Source organism: Aythya ferina (assembly GCF_964211825.1).
Source record: "Aythya ferina genome assembly, chromosome: 3".
NCBI lineage: Eukaryota > Metazoa > Chordata > Aves > Anseriformes > Anatidae > Aythya > Aythya ferina.
This window is the reverse complement of record NC_140298.1, coordinates 37,156,603-37,174,485: the sequence shown is the minus strand read 5'-3', so window position 1 is coordinate 37,174,485 and position 17,883 is coordinate 37,156,603. Positions and strand designations below refer to the sequence as shown.

At 42.9% G+C, this 17,883-nt stretch overlaps 1 protein-coding gene across 3 annotated transcripts in view; it reads left to right on the top strand.

Annotated features, from left to right (window-relative positions):
• The window catches only part of TTC7A (tetratricopeptide repeat domain 7A), a 183,934-nt gene that overhangs the window by 20,570 nt on the left and 145,481 nt on the right, over positions 1-17,883 (top strand). For all 3 annotated transcript variants that reach the window (XR_014691589.1, XM_084514860.1, XM_084514861.1), the window contains 3 exons: positions 6,325-6,403; positions 9,711-9,871; positions 10,310-10,373. Coding sequence is in view for 2 of the 3 variants with exons in the window: in XM_084514860.1 (XP_084370986.1) it covers positions 6,325-6,403; positions 9,711-9,871; positions 10,310-10,373 (304 nt within the window). In the remaining variant the exon portion in view is untranslated. The remainder of the gene's footprint in view (positions 1-6,324; positions 6,404-9,710; positions 9,872-10,309; positions 10,374-17,883) is intronic.

Sequence of the window (17,883 nt, the reverse complement as noted above, 5' to 3'; positions counted from 1 at the left end):
TAAATGCTCAGCCACAAGACCTGGTTTAGAGCTCAGTCAAGTCTTAAGGGTTGTTTCTTTTATTTATTTTTTTAAGGTCTTAATGTCCTGATCAAAACCCCAGTTCTGTGTGGTTTTACTAGAGAGTGCCCACCCTCAGAAGCTGTAGATGAGGGCATGGTGACCCCTAAAACAGGCAGTATCTTCAAACTCCATTTAGTTGATGGAAGGATTGCCATGTGGGGACAATCTGTTCACCACTTGTAAACAATACTTGTAAGAGTTCTTCCTTCCCTGCTCCTGTGTTTGTAGCATATTATCGCATTTGTTTTTAAGGAATCACATACTGAATTTCTCACTGCTCTGTGTAGTATCACTGGTCAAAGTTCTGTAAACTTCCTTAAGCAAACCACCTTTTCAAAGTATTTCATCTTGGTTGGTTGTTTTTTTTTTTTTTACCTTCGCTCCTAAAGATATTTTATCTCCTTTTCTTCACTCTTCCTTCAGAGTGAAATGGAGAAGGAAGGGGAAAATAAAAAATATGGGGAGAAGGAAAAGAAAGAAAACTGGGGAGGTAAATAGCAAAAAAAAAAAAAAAAAAAAACAAACCTCTTGCCTCTGAGGAAGGACAGTTTCTGTTCATGTTTTTCTTACATTTTTTCCCCTAATAACTATTTAAATGCAGCTGTGATATGAATATCCTATACTATGAGTATCCTTGGTGTTCTACATTGTTTCACGTGAAGTCAGGGTTAAAAACCTGCACGTACAGTGAAGTTGTACTTGCAAGCACGTCCATGGTAGGTGCCTTCAGGTAAGCCTTCTTTAACCCAAAGGCTTTATTCACAAGCCCAGATATCATGGAATGATCCGTGTAGTCAACTGGGTACGAGTTTATGTGTAAAGAAGTATGAGGTTATAAGTATGAGGCATAGTCTCAGCATCATCTCAGTAATCTGGGAGAGGTAGGTGGTTTTCCCATGTGAGGTGGTAGTTGTCCAGCTGTAGCACAAAGAGTAGGCTTTATTAGCCCTTTACTGGTCTGGTGGTGAAACAAAAGCTCAGGACTTGCCAGTAAGCTCATTAACTATGTAATAAAATAAAATCTCATTTAGAACATATGGCACTGATGTCCTCTAGGCACCTTTTGAATAACAAACTCACTCATGTTCCTTTTATTCAGCAGCATTTTAAATTCAGTATTCATCAGTTCAGTATATCTAGTGGGTTGTTTCAGCTGTTACTGGGAGCCCCACTTGCTCCCTCCCCACGTTATTTTAATGATAGCCTTTTAAAAAAGAAAAAAAAAAACTACTAGAAAACAATTTGGAAATAAAATACGTACGTGAATCAAGCACTGCTTTGATTATAAGCTGAATTGCTGCACAAGCAGCAAAATGTTCTCTGTGGCTGTCTCCTGATGGAAGAACAGCCTCAGAGCTGGCTTGACTGTGGCAGGAACAAAGCTCCATTTGCTTTGCACTTCGTCAGTGCAAATCAGAAGCAAGATCCAGTGAAATTAAAGGGCCAATGGGAAAATAAGACAAACAGGAATCCCCAGCTTGTTTCTGTACCTTCTGCTTGTGTTAGTGTGCATTTTCTGCCACGAGAGGGCATAAGCAGCATTGGGATGTATTAAGAAAGGGGGGTTGGGTGAGGGGAGAAGGTTTTTCCTGTATATAATGAATCTCTCCACCCAAGGCTCAAAGAAACGTTGTTGGTTTCAGCTTGTCCAGGTAGGAAATAGGCCTTTGATCTCCCAGGCTGATGGGGGATAGGTCCTAGGAAAGGAGGTCCTTTCCCAGTGGCCCTTGTGTAGAGAATGAATAGCAAATACTTTATTTCCTTTAGGAGGGCTGACGTCTCCTTGGGCAGGTGAGCTGAGAGATGGAAGAGGTGTTGTCCAGCTTGTGTTTGTTCCTGCTGCCAACATCCTGGAGTATGATCAGGGATGCCCTTCCCTCTTGTAGTGTGTGGTGGTGGAAAGAAGGCACCTCCCTCGCTCATGCGCACCCCTACAAAGCAAAGGTGCGTGCTGTAAGGACCAGCAAGTCCTGCAGCTGTGCCAGCCCCTGATGCTGTTAAGAGATATTTACTTAAACAACACTGCATTGCTGAAAGCACACTTCTGCTGTTTGCCCTTCTGCATCCTGAGGAAGCTTTCTTCTGTTTGTCCGGCGTTGGTGCTGTGGATACAGAAGATAGGCAGGCAGACGTTGTACTGGAGGATGCAGCCTGTTGCCTTTCATGTTAGCGTTTGCTTCTGATTTTCTGAGTGACTTCTCTGTGAAGGTTAGGCTCATCCTTGACTGCCTTTAGTTCATATTGAATGGGTATTATTATTTTATAGTGCTGTAGGGGCTTGGTCTAAATGCTCTTATTTGCTTAGAGCAAATAGGCTTCACCTGTGCGGGATAATGGTTATTTCTGTGCTGCTCTTTTAATGACATTTGAAGTTTGTGTGGAGTAGCAAAGGCAAAATAAATAAAAATGTCAGGGCTTTCCAGAGGATGCTGTTGGTTTTGGCAGCTCTAGACACTTCTGAAGAAAAAGATTTTCTGAAAAAATAAGCATTAAACACTCAGTAAAAATCTGATTTCCTTATGAGCCTTCAAGTCAGGGACCTGAATTACTTTGGAAAACCCTGATGAAATTGCCTACGAGGGCAAGCTTACACAGTTCTTTTCTTCCTTCCTCCTGTCATATTTTTTTAGCGCTCTCAGTTCCCTTTTTGAAATTTTATAGGCTTCTGTTGAAAGGCACTTTGAAAGAGGAACTTCATGTATGTGTTATTTTTACAGTGGAATCTAATCTAGAAAGGTAGGACAGTCTCTGCCAGAATACTAATCTTTTCTGAGGAATTTATATGGGCTTGCTTGCCCTTCATCCCCTCCTCAGTCCTCCCAGTCTAGCACCTAGTAAAGGTAGTTATTAATTTTGAGTCTTCCTGTCTACTGGATGAAACTAGATAAATGCTAAGCTTTTATTGTTGTTTTGGTGGTCTTTTTTTTTGGTCCTACTTGCTAGGGTGCCACTGGGAAAATGTTGTGTTCTTTGTAGTTACTCGTCTTGCATCTTTCATAAGAATCCAGGGTTGTTGTCTGTGGGTGCTTTTTATGCCTCTGCATGAACCACTGTTGAAGGAGAGAGTATGAATTTTTAGAAACCTGTGAGAGATGCAAAAGGAGCTGTGCAGAGGCAACGGTGTTGCTGCTGTTTGTGTGCTTTCCCGCAGAGAGTTGGCTCTGCAAATTGCCATGCGGTCATCCGAAGATGATCTCTTCCACCTGTTAGTGCCTAGGTTTTTACAGTTAATGAATGGGGATGAGAAAACGATCTTCTGATGCTTACTTTTGGGTCCGCTTTGGCTTAGTATCTGTATTTCTTTCCCATCAATTTGCACAGAAAACAGTGTATTTCTTAATGGTCTTATCTTAAAATTTTGTGTAGTAGTAGTCAAACAATATGACATAAATGTGGTGTGACTAATTAGTAGTTTGGTAATCAATTACCCTTTATAAGGGGGGTACCCATGGAAAAAAAAAAAGTATTTTCATGCCAAGCTGGACTGAGCCACTCAAGATGCTGTCTGTCACAGTTCGTACTCATGATTTTCTGTTCCTCTATATTAAATTAAATGTAATTGAATCCTAAACCACATTTCATCATGGCTTTTAAAATACTTCTGTTGCTACCTTTGTGGTTAAAACCAAGGCAGTTCATTTAATGACCACGTGCTTTTTTCTTCCTGTTCCTCCTCACTTCTTTCTCTGGCATCTCAGCAGTGCAGTAGGGGCCTATGGGGTCTTTCAGCTCATGTAATTTCCATGACCTAATGTTTGCTTCTGCCTGACTTGAGCCAGCAGTACCTTGGATTTCCAGGTAGTCTTCTGTCCCAATCTTGGGGAGGCTCAGAATTGCTTAATTCCTGATCTAGACAAGATCAAACGGATTCACCGTGGATTGCCAAGGGTTTTGTGTTTACATCCTCATCTGCTTATCAACACACGCTTATTTCTGTTCAAAGACCTGCTTTTATTTTTGCTTTCTTTAGGTTCTATTTTCAGAAACCTCATCAAGTGCATGCATGTTTAATATGTGAAGGGCATCTGTTAATGTGGAACAGTAAGTCCATTGTAATCATGAGTAGCATTCATACGCTCAAAATGAAGTGTGTGTGTGCTCTTTGGCCTTCCAGTGCCTTGGAGCACTGAGTGGAAAGGCAAACTCCTGCAGCGGGGTGTGTTTGCCAGCTGCTGGCAGGTGTACTGTCTCCTGTGACAGCTCAATAATGTTCAATAACTTTCAAAACATACGGGCTGCCAAAGCAAATCCTCGGTCCTGTGGAACTGGTATTGCTGTCAGATGCTTCGCATGTTTCCAACTTAAGAGCTCAGGGCCTGCAGCGAGTGCCCTCTGGGAGAGCCTGAGCACACAAGAGCCTGTCAGGGAGGCACTGGGTGCTCCTCCTGCCTGCCTGCTGGGCACTGCTGCCTTCTGCTGAAGGTGGTCTAGGTGTTTGGCCTGTGGTTCATGTTCAACCCTGACTACTTGCAGAAGGGCAGCAGCTTGCTATTGATTCTTCCCTTCACCTCAGTGGTTCATAATCCTTCCTTTTCCTCTCCCCGTCCTTCTGGAGCACAGTGGTTCTCCTATGAAGTGTTGACTTGGTTTATGGCCTTGTCTAAAAAGCAAAACTGAAATGGTTCTCCAGTGTCCTGGGAATAAAATGGTCTTTTTTAGTACATTCTCTAGGTTTTTTGTTTGTTTGTTTGTTTTGTTTTGTTTCTAAGTATATGCCAAATGTGGCATTAACTGGCTTTGCAAATAGCCACTGATCTTTCTGTTGCTAGTGAATGGATCCATTGTCACTTGGAGAAAAAAAAATACTGTTATCATAACAAGAAATCGGAACGTGCATTTCTGAAAATGTTGTGGAGCTGTTGTACAGCACAACTCTTCTACCCAGCCTCTTGGGGAGCCCAAGGAAGTACAGGACGTGCTGGCACTCATTAAGTAACTGAGGGGAGACAGTGGGCAGATGCTCTTTGTGCAGCTGGAGGAATTGCTTGTTTTGGAGTATTTGGCACTAAACAGTCTGTGAATAGTTCTGTTGGCTTTGGTGTGACTACTCATGTGTGTAAATACCACCATGTGCCTAATTGCTTTCCTCAGCTTAAGGTCCAGAACTGCATACCTGTGTGTATATTCTTTCCTAGACCCACAAAAATGCACCAGGCCATGTAAGTGAAGCGCTTGCTGAAGTGTTAAAGTCCAGCTTACAAAATTTCCCTCAATATTTTTTTCCTGGATAAATTATGAGTGCATCCTTTACCTAGGAGAAAGTGCAAGGGGAAAAAAAAAAAGACAGCATCAGGCTTTCTCTAGAGGAGCGGATCACCAGTGTTTTTATCTTGCCATACTTGGATGCTTGTCTGTAGGTTACCACCAGTCAGGTAATGATGAGAATTCTCTACTCCAAGTTTAGAGTTTTGAGATGAGTCTTGGTTGGAATAAAGACTGTACACCTGCATCGTGACTTGTAATTCTTCGGGTACCTTCCACCCTTTGATGGAAGTGAGCTAGACTATTCTGGAGTTACTGTGGTGTTAGGGCTTTGCTCTTAACCTGGAAGACCCTTACAAGCTGCCAGTGTGCTAACTAGTATGTCTAGTGTATAACCACTCCTCTCTCCATCTCTTGTAGTGCTCAGACACAGGGTTAAGATACCGTTTGGCAACTAGACTGCTTTAATTGCTCATCGCGTACACAGAATGTGATTTATTTCTTTCAGCCTAACCCACTTTCATTGTAGGTTAAGCTGTGCTTGCAGACAGTTCCTGCAACTTTAGGTGCCCAACTGTAAACTGTTTCAACCACTGTAATTTCATCATGTGTTTGGACCATCAGACCCCAGGCATTTAAGCACCACCTAAAAGGAATCGTCACGTAAAAGCACCCCATCAGCTCGCTATAATTCAAACCAGTGCAGTCTGTGTGTACGAAGAGGAGATGTGGATGCTTTTAAGAAGAAGCATCTGCTTTATAAATATGAACTATGAAAAGCTTCCAAATGTCCCCTCTGTTCCTCAAATGTGAATGTGATCTTCTCCTAGGAAGCCATCTGGAGTAGGCATGCTACAGTCGCTGCCTCTCTCGGTGCCATTGTCCTGTCTGCCTCGGAGTGAGTCGTCTCGCTTCTGCTCTCAGTGGTGGTTTTGTTGGCTTGCTCGAATGCCAAGTCTGTTGCCCAGCTTTGGTGCACCATGAAAATATTTCCTGTCTAATGTGCTCGTTTTCTTTTGCTTTTTTTTTATGATTTTTTTTTTCCTGCTCTCCCCTTAGCAATATTGTGAAAGGAATGAGGAGTCTGCGAGAAATACTACGGACTGTGGAAACGAAAGCTACTCAGACCTTCAAAATGGTAAGGGGAATGAGTGGGAGCTGGGAAGGTGGGGGTCATCTGCTGTGATGGATTTCTCTCTGTTCCTTAACCATGGCGTTTGGACAAATTTTTCCTCGGTTGATTGCTTGTTGTTGTGTTTGTTTTTTTAATACTTCTGGAAGCGACGTGTCTAGTGATGCACTTAATTCAGAGAGCTATCCAGTTGAAACCTCTGAGCCTTCAGCTCTGGGCATATGGGATACTTTTATCTATTTTTTTTTCAGTGCATTATCTAACTCTGGTATAAATGGAGATGTATGGAGTTTGATAGTGCTATCCCAGGTGATAATGCCTTGCTTTCTTGCTTGCTTTTCAATGTGTCCATATGTACCTCTTCACTTTTGCATGTAGCAACATAAAGTACTTCTGGTGCTTGCAACAAACACGGCTTTTTTTAGGTTCAAGTGCTTCAGTATTCATGTAAAACTCTTTTCAATACAGTGTAGCACAGAGTGATTTTTCTTTTGTATTTGCATTCTGCTTCCCGTTCTGAGTGCCTCTGGTAAAGAAATCATGGGGAAACTTATTTGTGTCTCTTTAACTGTGTAGTTTAACTTAGATGGTCCTTCCTTACCTCCACTTGAAGAGATCTTGTGCTGAGGTTACTCAGGATGCGACAAGATCAACAGCAAGGAGAAGAGTAGTCTTGAGAACATGAATGAAAACTCTGCAGCCTGAAAAGTGTTGACATGGATCTAAACTAAATATGAAACAAGTTTAGCTATCTTTGTGTTTTGTGTAATTCCAGAGAAGTTTGAAGAAGAGGTGGACATGGTTTTGCTTAGCGTTTTGAAGATGGAGAGTGCTGGGTTCCAATGGATGGACTGATCTGTGTCTCTATTTCATATGCAAATGCAGAAATACAATGAAAGCATGAGCAGAAGGGGCAACCTGGGTAAATTTTTTGCCTAGGTTTCTCACATTTATATGTTTTGGAACTTCTGTTCTTGAAATGAATCTTCTTGTTGTCCAGGGATCACCTATGCCTAGTGGAGAATACACATGCATGTGGAATAACGTGCAGGGAATTAGAAGAGGTGACTTAAATAATTGTCACACTCAAATGGTCATATCCTTTCCCAGATTGAGATCAGGACTCAGGGGATTTTCTTGCTCATCTGTTTTATTGTTCTGCTGAAATGAGTGTAACCATCTGCTGTTCCTGTACCATGGCAGAATGTGGCACTTGAATGCTCCTGTCCCTATGCAGCTGGGGAGAGCTATCCAACACCCCTGGGGGGTTTACTCCTAAGGGGAAACTTGAAGGTGTTCATCCAGTAGTTTTTCCTGGGACTTCTCTTTTACTGGAAGTTGTGTTTTCATTTTCTTTATTTTTAAAGAGCTGTCAAGAGGGCAAAGGGAGGAACGTGCTTAATTAAACAAGTTTTTCAAGCATGAAAGTGAAACACGCAATTTTCTTCTTCCTAATTTGTGGGATCGCAGTGTTCTCCAAGCATAATGATGCTTTTTTTAGCCAAAGGCAGTAATAACATAAATCACGGTCTTGGCCTGTTCTGGTTTGTTTGGTCTTATTCAAAACAAGAGTGAAGCTAATTTACACAGCTACTGTACTGTATGTTAAAATCGAAGGCATTGCGAGTGTTTGGTTCTTGCTTTTTGAAAGGCTTATCACAAACTGTACTCCTACTTTTGTGTGAAACAGTAAAGATCTTTCTGTTGCTGGCATAATATTCTTCCCTCCCCTCTAAAGCTGTAGGAAAAAAATATAGGAGAGTTGGCTCCTTAGGGTAAAACTGACTAAATAATTACACACCGAGATGGTAAAATGATACTGGCTAATGTCACGGTGCCCTAGGCCATTTTGCTCATGGTTAGTTGCTATAAAAAGCATAGGAAAGCATCATTAGATACAGAAGGCTTTCTGTAACTTGTCAGTAGAAGCGCAGGGAAGGTCTTGGGGTTTCCAGGGGGTTGTATGTGACAATATTTCTTTGAGGCATTGCCATACATTCAAATCAGCTTGCCGTTTGCTAGGTGTAGCTATGAAACCTCCCTTTCTGGTGCTGAAGAAACAGAGAGAGCACACACACGCTAGTGTGGCTGCATTTTAGGCTAACTCAATGACTTTGTGTGTGCTCAGGTAGGTGACAATACAGAATCTTGTATTAAAAGAGGTTGTTTTTCTGCATCCGATGACCTGAATTTTCTTAAACCTCAGTGTGATTTGTGTGGTCCCACAGATGTCACACCTCGAGTGTCGTAGTGGTTCAGTTCATCAATCGTACCTACCCTGGTGTTTAAGAGAGTGCCTCTTGGCAGCCTCGTACCTTATCATAACGCATGAATCGCACATAAAATCCATATGCAGTAGTCAGAGAAGTTCAAAAATATTTGCAGGCATTTAGGACAGAGGGGCTGAAGTTTCATTCTGCTTCTGTGCTGTGCTATGTTTGTTTTGCAGCACAGAGTAGTGCGCTGCTGAGAATTCCCAGCAGATAGCCCCTGCTTTGATTTCCCTCTGCTTGTTTGCATGTTGCTCTGTTTACAATGCAAAAAGCTAGAGATTTATTATGTGAGTCTAAACAGAGACAAATGCCAAGGATAGCTTTGCAAAATCAACTTAGCTTGGTGTCTTTTGGGCCCAGCTTGCCAGCTATGGATAGGAACTGGAAAGCGAGTACTTAAGGACGCTCAATGGTCAGAAAGGGCATGCGATGTTGTTGTCTCAACATGAAGTTCTAACCCTCTTCTCTCTTTCCTCTATTATTATTATAGCAACAACAACAACAACAACAAAAAAAAAAAAAAAAAAAAAAAAAAACAGAAGTAATACAGAGAAGAAGTTGTAAAAAGCTGTGGTTGGAGACAACATTAACAGCTACAGGGCTGTGCTTTTAAACCTGAGGCAGAAATCATCTCTGGGCTGTAACCTGCATCCAAAGTTTTGAGGCTGAGAAAGCAGTGGAGTGTCATCATACTCTGAAATAGAAACACTTGTGAGATTGTCTCAAAAGTCCAGGTGGCAATCAGCTGGTTTCATTCACTAATGTGTCCCTTCCTGTCAGGCTGTTTTTTAACTATTGCATTGCAGCAAGACCATGTAAATGCAGAAGGGTGGGCTTTTTGGAGGAGAGAAGCAACAGCCACTGTGGCAGACTTTGTAGCAGCAGCTTTAGCTACTCTGAAAAGAGGTACTGTAATGTATATTTGTATCAGTATGTCTGCTTCCCAAGGTGAGACATAGGAAGGGATATTTTGTGTGTCTGCATGTGTTTGAGAAGGCTTCACTGTTGCATCTTTCTCTGTACTGTTCTCTGATCTCTAGACCGCAGCCAAGCAGCTAGCCCAAGTACTTCTCCACTCCTTAAGCGAAGACTGTTACTGGAGCCCTTTATCTGATCCTCTTCCTGAGTTCATGAACAAGGAAGATCAGTCTTACGTTAGCAATCTTCTTTGTCGGAAGCCCGAGCTATACACAGAAGAGAAGTAAGCGTTCTTTTTTTATTTTCGGTTATTGACAGAAGGAAGGAGAGTGTTTGAATGCTCTTCAGTACTGCTAATTATGTCACTGATTGATGTGCTAGTTTTGTGTGTTCTTGGTTTTGACTTCTCATCAAAAGGCCTGCTGGGAAGAGTAAAGCATTAAACCTTGAGTGTTTTGATGTTTTTTCCCTCCAGGAAGGAAGAAAATCCAACCAAATAGCTGTCTTTGCTATGAAATAGAAATAATCTATTTATAGTTCAGAATAGCTCATCTAGGATATGTTTCAGAGCTTTTAATTGTGTGAACCTGAAAAAGCAGGTATTACCTAGCAAATGAATTATGTATGAGATGTTTCAAGTTACTGCTCTTCTTGTGAAATGAGAAAGAGGCGGATGGGATAATTCTTGACCTTCCTCAGAAAATTGTGTTCTGTCTTTCAGCGTTTACTGCCCTCGGGACAACGTAGAAGAAGCTCTTCTTCTCCTCTTAATCAGTGAATCCATGGTAAGCCAAAAATGAGTTTGTAATATTAATAGCAAAAAAAGGAGTATTTCTATGTCGAGTCCTCTGGTTGGTTTTGCTTACAGAATCTTCCCTACATAAGCAAAGATTCTTCTCATGAACAGGAAATGCTATTTCTTTCTCTTGGTGACACCACTTTTATTAGGTGGAACTTCAGTGAAGGATTTGGGGAGTCGTTAAAAGGAAATACCTGCTAGCTCAAGTCTCCCCTTTCTTGCAAAATTCTGAACACACCATCATAATATTGTTTGCTTTTAGAATATGAGGCAAAAGTTAGGAGGTAGAACCACTGCAAAATACTGAAATGACTTAAAATATTACGTGAGCAATATAACACTAAAGACTTCTTGGTGATTTCTAATTTAAATCTCTGCAGTATATCTGTATTGTGTTTTCAAGGCCCTTTCGTAATTAGAAGTGGAGCCTCCTGGAGCAGGGACTTGTAGTGTGATGAATGCAGATGTATCAGAAGAATTTGTGTCAGTGTGGCTTGTCTGGGCTGATCCATGTGTGAGGAGGGATCTGGAGCAGCGGGAGTACTGACTGCTCCAGCCTTCTCTGGGGCTGACCTCAGCTGAAAAGGCCTTACGGGACCTTGAACACTGTAGTCTTGTTCTGCTGAGGGGAATGAAAGCTACCATTTTATCCAGGAGCATGTAAAATGGCAAACTACTCCTGTAACTGTTGTGGATGAAGCAGTGTGAAAATGATACTGATAGGAGCTGGACTGCTGGGCTGACTTCAATATTAACTAAGTATGTGTGTGTTTGAGTGCTGTCTCTTATATAGAGGAACTGTCTGGAGGTAGGTGCAAGGCATTTTGATCTGCTGTGCGTAAAGTACTTAAATAAGCAGAGGTCCTGTAGTGGAGTTCTGCAGGAACCATAACAGACTCCATTTTTGGGGGAATGGAGCACCTGAGCCTTTGCTTTCCTCTCACGTTAGCAGTAGGCTTGCCATTTGTTTACTGTTTTAACAAAACTACAGGACAAGTGTATAGAAGTACAGCTGTGTATAGAAATACACATAGCAGTGACAGGAACGTGCTTTCTGAGTGAGAGAACAGAAGGAGCAATCTGATTCTTATATCTGTTTGCAGTGCATAAATATTTACCTGCGGTTCTGCTGCTGTAGTATTAGGAAGAGGAAATTTTGCTTAATTTTTGATACAACGAGAGATCTATTACAGCTGTTTGTTGTAAGCCAGTGAGTCTTCTCATGTACGGGTTTGCTGTTCATTTGGAGATGTGTGGGTTGTTTTGCTGTTTTTTAAAATTTGCTGAGCCTTGTGGAACATAAGTTAACAAAAAGCAGATTTGCAGTTGCAGTCTCCCTCATGATGTGACGCTGGCTGGATAACACATGTTCCTTCTTGGAGAGAGTGTTGGTGGCAAGTAATAGTGATATGTTTCTGTAGGCCAGCAAGCAACATGGTTGGTGATCCCAGATATTGGCTGGGTTGGGAGTATCTTCGTTACTCTGATTAAGAACCACTTAACTACCCCTCAGCTACGGTTAAGTTGACTTGTTTGGAGCTATCCAGAATCTGACACTTTGACTGCTCTGTCAGAGCAAAACTCACCAGAACAGTACTTTCCCTGTCTGATTTTTAAAGAGAAAAAATAGCAACCTTGCTGCTCTAATTCCTTTGCAGGACTGTAAAACCAAACAGCTGCTCCACCTGCCTGTTTCTGACTTTAGCCATTCCAAAATGAGCTGACATGGGACAAAACTGGTGGTGGGGGGGAAGGATTTGGGGACAGGAGAATTGTCAGCACAAAGAGGGGACATAAAGACATGTTCTGGTCAAGAGTGTAGATATCAGAGAACCATAAATATGTGAGAAATTGGCTGAAGGGGATACAGGGCATGGTAAGTTGTTGTGTTTTTTTTTAGCAATACACATCTTGAACACCTTTTAATTCTCCTAGCCATACAAGGAGGGAGTAAATCATTGCTAGGCAGTTTGCTGCACCAGCTGAAATGCATTCTGTTCTTCTGCTTGTCTCACCTTCATAAGGTGTAGCTAACACCTACCTCACAAGGATCTGTGTGACTCCCCAGAAAAAAGTTACTAGTGCTACAGGGCTCCTACCTGCAGGGGCTAAGGGGAAAAAAGAAACCACATGTAAGTTGTTGTGAGCCTCATCCTACATCCCAGCAAACTTCCTCTGACTCCCAGTGGCGCAGGGTTCTGCCTCCAGATGCTGTCTGTGCTTTTCTTACCCCATTTCTTTTGCTTTTGAAGGTAGCAGCTTTGCATGTTCTGGTGGAACAGAATGGGAATATCTTCTAAATTGGTAATTAAGCATTCCTTCAGTATTTCACTCACTCTGCTTTGGAGCCTAAGTATATAAAAACCAAGCAGCATGGTAGACTTTGTCATAGCTTTGGAAATGCTTCTGTGGGTATATTAACACTTAGAGTAACAGCTCGTTTCCTTACGGCCCTCTCCTGAGTTGCCTCTTGTATTTGTTCTGTCCTTGTTGAAAATGGGAACCTGTCTTCCTAAGCCAAGGCATCTCTGCAGGCAATGAAGAGCACCCTGGCTCTGGGGTTTGGCAAGCTCTCGCCTGTGGTGCCAGTTGTTATTTAGCTCCCATGGCTGGCTGTGGAGCTCTCGTGGAGGAGTGTAGTGAAACAAATCAGGCAGCCTGAAGATTACCACAGTTAGGGCTGTCTTCTTCAGGGGGTTTGGAGGTTTTCGGGTGAAATTCTCCTTCCATACACACAGCCTGAGTTGCAGGATGGACAGGCTGGTCATAAGAAGAGAAAAATGTTCTCCCTCTCACCCGGGAGGAGGCCAGCTTGTGCCAGCCTTCGCAAGCTCAGGCTGCAGTAGAAAGATGTGTTCCTGTTGAGCACTGGAAAGATGGGCCAGCCTATTTTTAAATGGCTAGTCCTGCTTCTGTCTATATTTAACTCGTCAAGACCAACAGCACTGTCTTTGGGGCGAGCCGAGTATGCGGAGGCTTGCTGCGTGTGCTTTCTCTGCACCGTGGCACTGCTTCTGCTGTCAGAGGCTCTGGGCCTGTTGTATGGCTGCGAGTAGGCGGGGAAGGTTTGGCAGCACGAATCCTGAACTGCAGATTTGTTTGTTTTAATAACTGCTCCCAGGAATATTTGCTGAGTTGACTCTGCTGCCCCTTAAAATCAGCCAGAAGTTTCTCAGGACAAGGATTGGAAACTTTCTATGACTTGTGGTGTGTACTTTTGAAGTGAAAGTTCTTTATTTGCACTTATAAGCTTTCCCTTTTTGAATCCAAGGTCTAAAACATAGCCTAAAATCTTTAGCTCAGCCCTTGGGAATGCTGGCTCTTACACCAGCCAGGATCCCTCGCTGTGGTCCAGCAAACGTCCCAGGTAGCATGGGTCACCTTGGTGATTCCGTGGTCACTCCAGTACTAGTGGAAATGAAGCTCCTTGTGTCCAAAACTAATAAATTCTGTGCCTGTGTAACAAAGATTAGAAATGTCATCCCCATCTTATCTCTGACTTGAATCCCTAAAGGCGATTTGACCTTGCAGAGCCTGAGAGCGCAGAACAGATGGTGAGGGGGGAAGTAAGATACTGGGACTGGCCCTGATCTTTTTACTGGTGAGAGTAAAAACTTGTGGCTTTGAGCATGCCTGTGAGGGAATAAGACTTAGCCTGTTTATTTTTAAACACAGAAATAATTAAAACACATTAACTCTGCAGTTCCTAGCTTTATACAGTAATCCTGGCCAACAAATGGGTTGGTGAAAGAGCAGAAACTCTTGTTGCTTTTACGGTGTGTTTTTTTTTTTTTGAATGACACAGCTGGACGACTGTCACGAGTGTTTCTTTGAGGGCTAGGGGACTAAGGCAGCCTAAGGAGACAGCTGGGGACAGGATTGCCTGTTCTGTTGGTTCCTGCCAAATCACTGGTCTGCAAGGCAAAGCTGTGTGTGCATTCGGGACCTGTGAAGATAAATTGCAGGATGTTTCTAGTGGGAAATATACCGCCCCTGTGAATTTCCTTGTGAATGAACAGTTCAACTGCAAGCCCCAGAAGATGGGCTAGCCAGCTTTTTCTTCTTTTGCTTTACAGTAGACAGTCTTATTTCCAAACTTGAAGGGAGGATGTAAATTCTTGGAAGATAACTCTAAATGCAGATTATTGATAGCAGATACGTGACTTTGGTACCCAAGACAGTACCCATACATAAAGCTGCCGTTGTTGCATTACTTTTTCCCATCTACTTTTTCTCCTCCTTTCCTTCTGGATAGGGAAGCGGGGCTGTTTTGGCCAGGAGTCATGTCTGTCTTGCTTTCAGTAGTATTTCCAGAATTAGGTCTGCTACAAGAGTAGGTATTGAAATACACCTGGTGAAGGAGATGACAGTCATATTTTATAACTAAATGCCAGACCAAAAGGAAAAATTGAGTAGAGTATTCATATGTTGTTGGCTGTCCAAGGATGATTTGAGTCTCTGATACGCTTTGCAAACTGCCTGTGTGGTGTAGTGGAAAATAGCCAAGAGTTGTTGCTTCTTTGGACTGTAATTCTTTGGCTTTTTGTAATGGGCATCTTTCTAATTGTGAGAAGCCACATTTTGCTTAGAAGAAAGCGTTCACATTGAGGGAAGAGAGGACCAAGAGCAGTATGTAGAACATTCACTTGTGAGCCAGACCTCCTCAGTAGGTCAGACAGGCACAGATTTGTTTTGGGGATGTGACTGGCTGGCTTGCTTTGTGCTTATGATACTGTTGTGCCTCCTTGATACTTGTAGAAAAGGAGTTGCTTACTCATCCTGAGTGAAATTGCTGCTGACACAGACTGAAGTCTTTACTCTGCTGCATTTGTGCTTTGGGTAAGAGAAGTTCAGCCTTCCAGCCCCTTTTGTATCCATGGGCTATTTTGCCAGACATCTAGATTAGGCCCTGGGAGCTATTGCCTTCCAGAAACGAGACAGATGCCTGACAACTCATACAGGCACTGCGTTTTCATTCTCTGTGCTTCTGCTCTTAAATGGAGCAGGTTGTGGTATTTCTGTAAGAGCAGGCCTGGGAGGGGTTGGTGTATGGTATTTCCTCCTTGTTCCACCTGCTTCCTGTTTTCACAGCGGCCTTGTGGTCGACCTTGAATACTTTCTATGTGTACGCTGGTGAGGAGAGACTTCACATGCTGTGTGGAGATAGCACCTCAGGTGGAAATTCAGTAGCCTCTTGATGTGAAAGGATCTGTGCCATGGCAGAGAACGGAGACCCAAGGATGTGGGCTAAGTATTTCCCACCTCTCAGCAGTAGAGGCATCAATTGCACGATTTCCAAGGCTTGTTGTCGATCTTCCACACATAGCATTTGTTTTTCTCTCTTAATGTTAGTATTGAATCACACCAATTACATTATTACAGTACACTGTAAAACATGCTGCTGTTCTGTATAGCTGGGTTGCAGTGGATCTGGCAATTATGTCTCCTTTCAAAAGACACAAGTTGAACATTAGAATGCCCATGAATTAGGGCGCAGGCAGCAGGCACTCATTAAAGATTTTAATTGCTTTCTTTTTCTTCTTTGAAACAAAGCAGGGGGAGCCATGTTTCAAAGTGAGCAATTAAAGGATACTTTATAGCTAATTGCAGTGAGAAGGGGCTGCTATGTGGAATATGCTCCATTGTCATTCATATGATTGCTTGACTTTTATTAAGAAGAACATCTCTGTGTTGTGGTAAAATTTAATTTTCTGCAGCGTAACTGTGTGCGTAATATCTGCTGAAGTAATGGCTCTTTGGATTTGCTGTGGCTCTTTTCCTTTCTGCAGCTCCATGTACTAAACACAGCATAAATGAGTTGTAGTTAGCATGTGAGAGGCATAGCAGTGTCAGCAAGGTACAGCACATCCTCTGTGGCTAGGGGGCTTATCTCAGCTGCAGGTGAGTATATTGTGCATGTGGACACGAAGAAAGAGCCTGTTGCTCAGCGGGATTGTTAGGTAAACTGTTCACGTACATAAAATCTGGCACAGAGATCAGCAAGCTTCAGCACTGGGGCAGCTCGTGGGCACCAGTCTGTGCTGGAGCCTTTGGGGTGCACGCAGCCTGTGGGCATCGTGCCAGGAGGAAGGGCTGAAGGTGCTCGTGGGCCTGCATGCTGCTCAGGCTGCGCTGACTCCAGGATGTGTTTATGTCCCAAAATAGGGCTGGTGTCATGTCTGAGCCACCTGCCTGCAGAGATGCTTGCGTCTGTAACACATCCCAAAATACGCAAATGCGATGCATCTTTGGGTTGCCCTGTAACTGAGAAATAGCCCAAATAAAGAGGGTTTGACTGTGTGTTTTCCTCCGTGCAATAATGCAAATTACACTAACTCCTGTTGGTAGCAGGAGTGACCTTCTCCATCCTACACGACAGCCTTGAACAGAGGGTCTCTTCTTCTGATGGCGTGACTCACCGTCTCTCTCCATCCCACTTGTGTGCAGTGAGGCACGTCTGTGTTACAATGGGAACAGCTTAAAAGGAAGACTCATACTGGGGGTGCTGGAAGTGTATTTGTAGCAGTTTTGATGCTGCTTATAGGGGAGGAGGAAGAAATGCAATGGGACAAAGCAGGAATTGCTGCCTAGGTGCAGCTGTTTGGTCAGCCTTCTGCAAACCTTCTACGAATAGGCCTTTTTCCAGTTGCATTCAGGAAAACTAATGGCTTAAAACATTAGAAACACAGGTGTTGGAATAATGTTCAGATAATGGCTTAGAATGCATGCAGACTCAAATGGTCACTGAAGTCTGTCTGTACCTTTCGGTAAGTAAAACTTGCTGTTGGACAAAATCAGTATATGCAGCATTGCACCAGCTCTGCAGCTGTTTTGCCTGTGTACTTACCTGGGACTGTCAGGATTTCTCATTGCCCCACTGAAGTGTACACAAAGGTAAACAAAGAAAACCTGGCTAATGGTGATCTGGATCACAGTATTCTTCCTTTTGAGAGTCCCTAGAAACATTCTGGTTTCCCCGAGGGGATTTCAAGTAAGTGATCCACATTTCCCTCCTCTGCCCTCCTGTATGTAACACTGCAGAGGTAACTAGTACCTTGAGCCTTGGGATGATGATTTGCAGTGCTGTATGAGACACACTCTGTGTTCTTGCTACTAGTGTTTGTTATGAGATTTGCATCATCTTGTCTTTTTTTTTTTTTTTTTTTTTTTTTATGGCTCTGTAGCAATATGAGGGCTCCTTGATTTTTGAGCGACTGGCATTAGCAATTGGAAATAGGGCCAGTAATTACATAACCATAAACCACGCTGTCGGGGTAGAAGTGACTTGATGTATTTGCTCAGTGGCAACTTTCATGTGTGGAAGCAGAGAGTGATGGATTGCAAAGACCTTCCGTGGCTTTGAGATTTAAAGGATTGAGCTAAATAAGCAAGTTTATGACCTTGGAAGGAATATTAGTCATGCCTGTGCATATGTTGTTTGTAACTGCTCTCTGCCTAGGTGAAGTGCGATACGTACAACGTGTTCAGTGTGACTG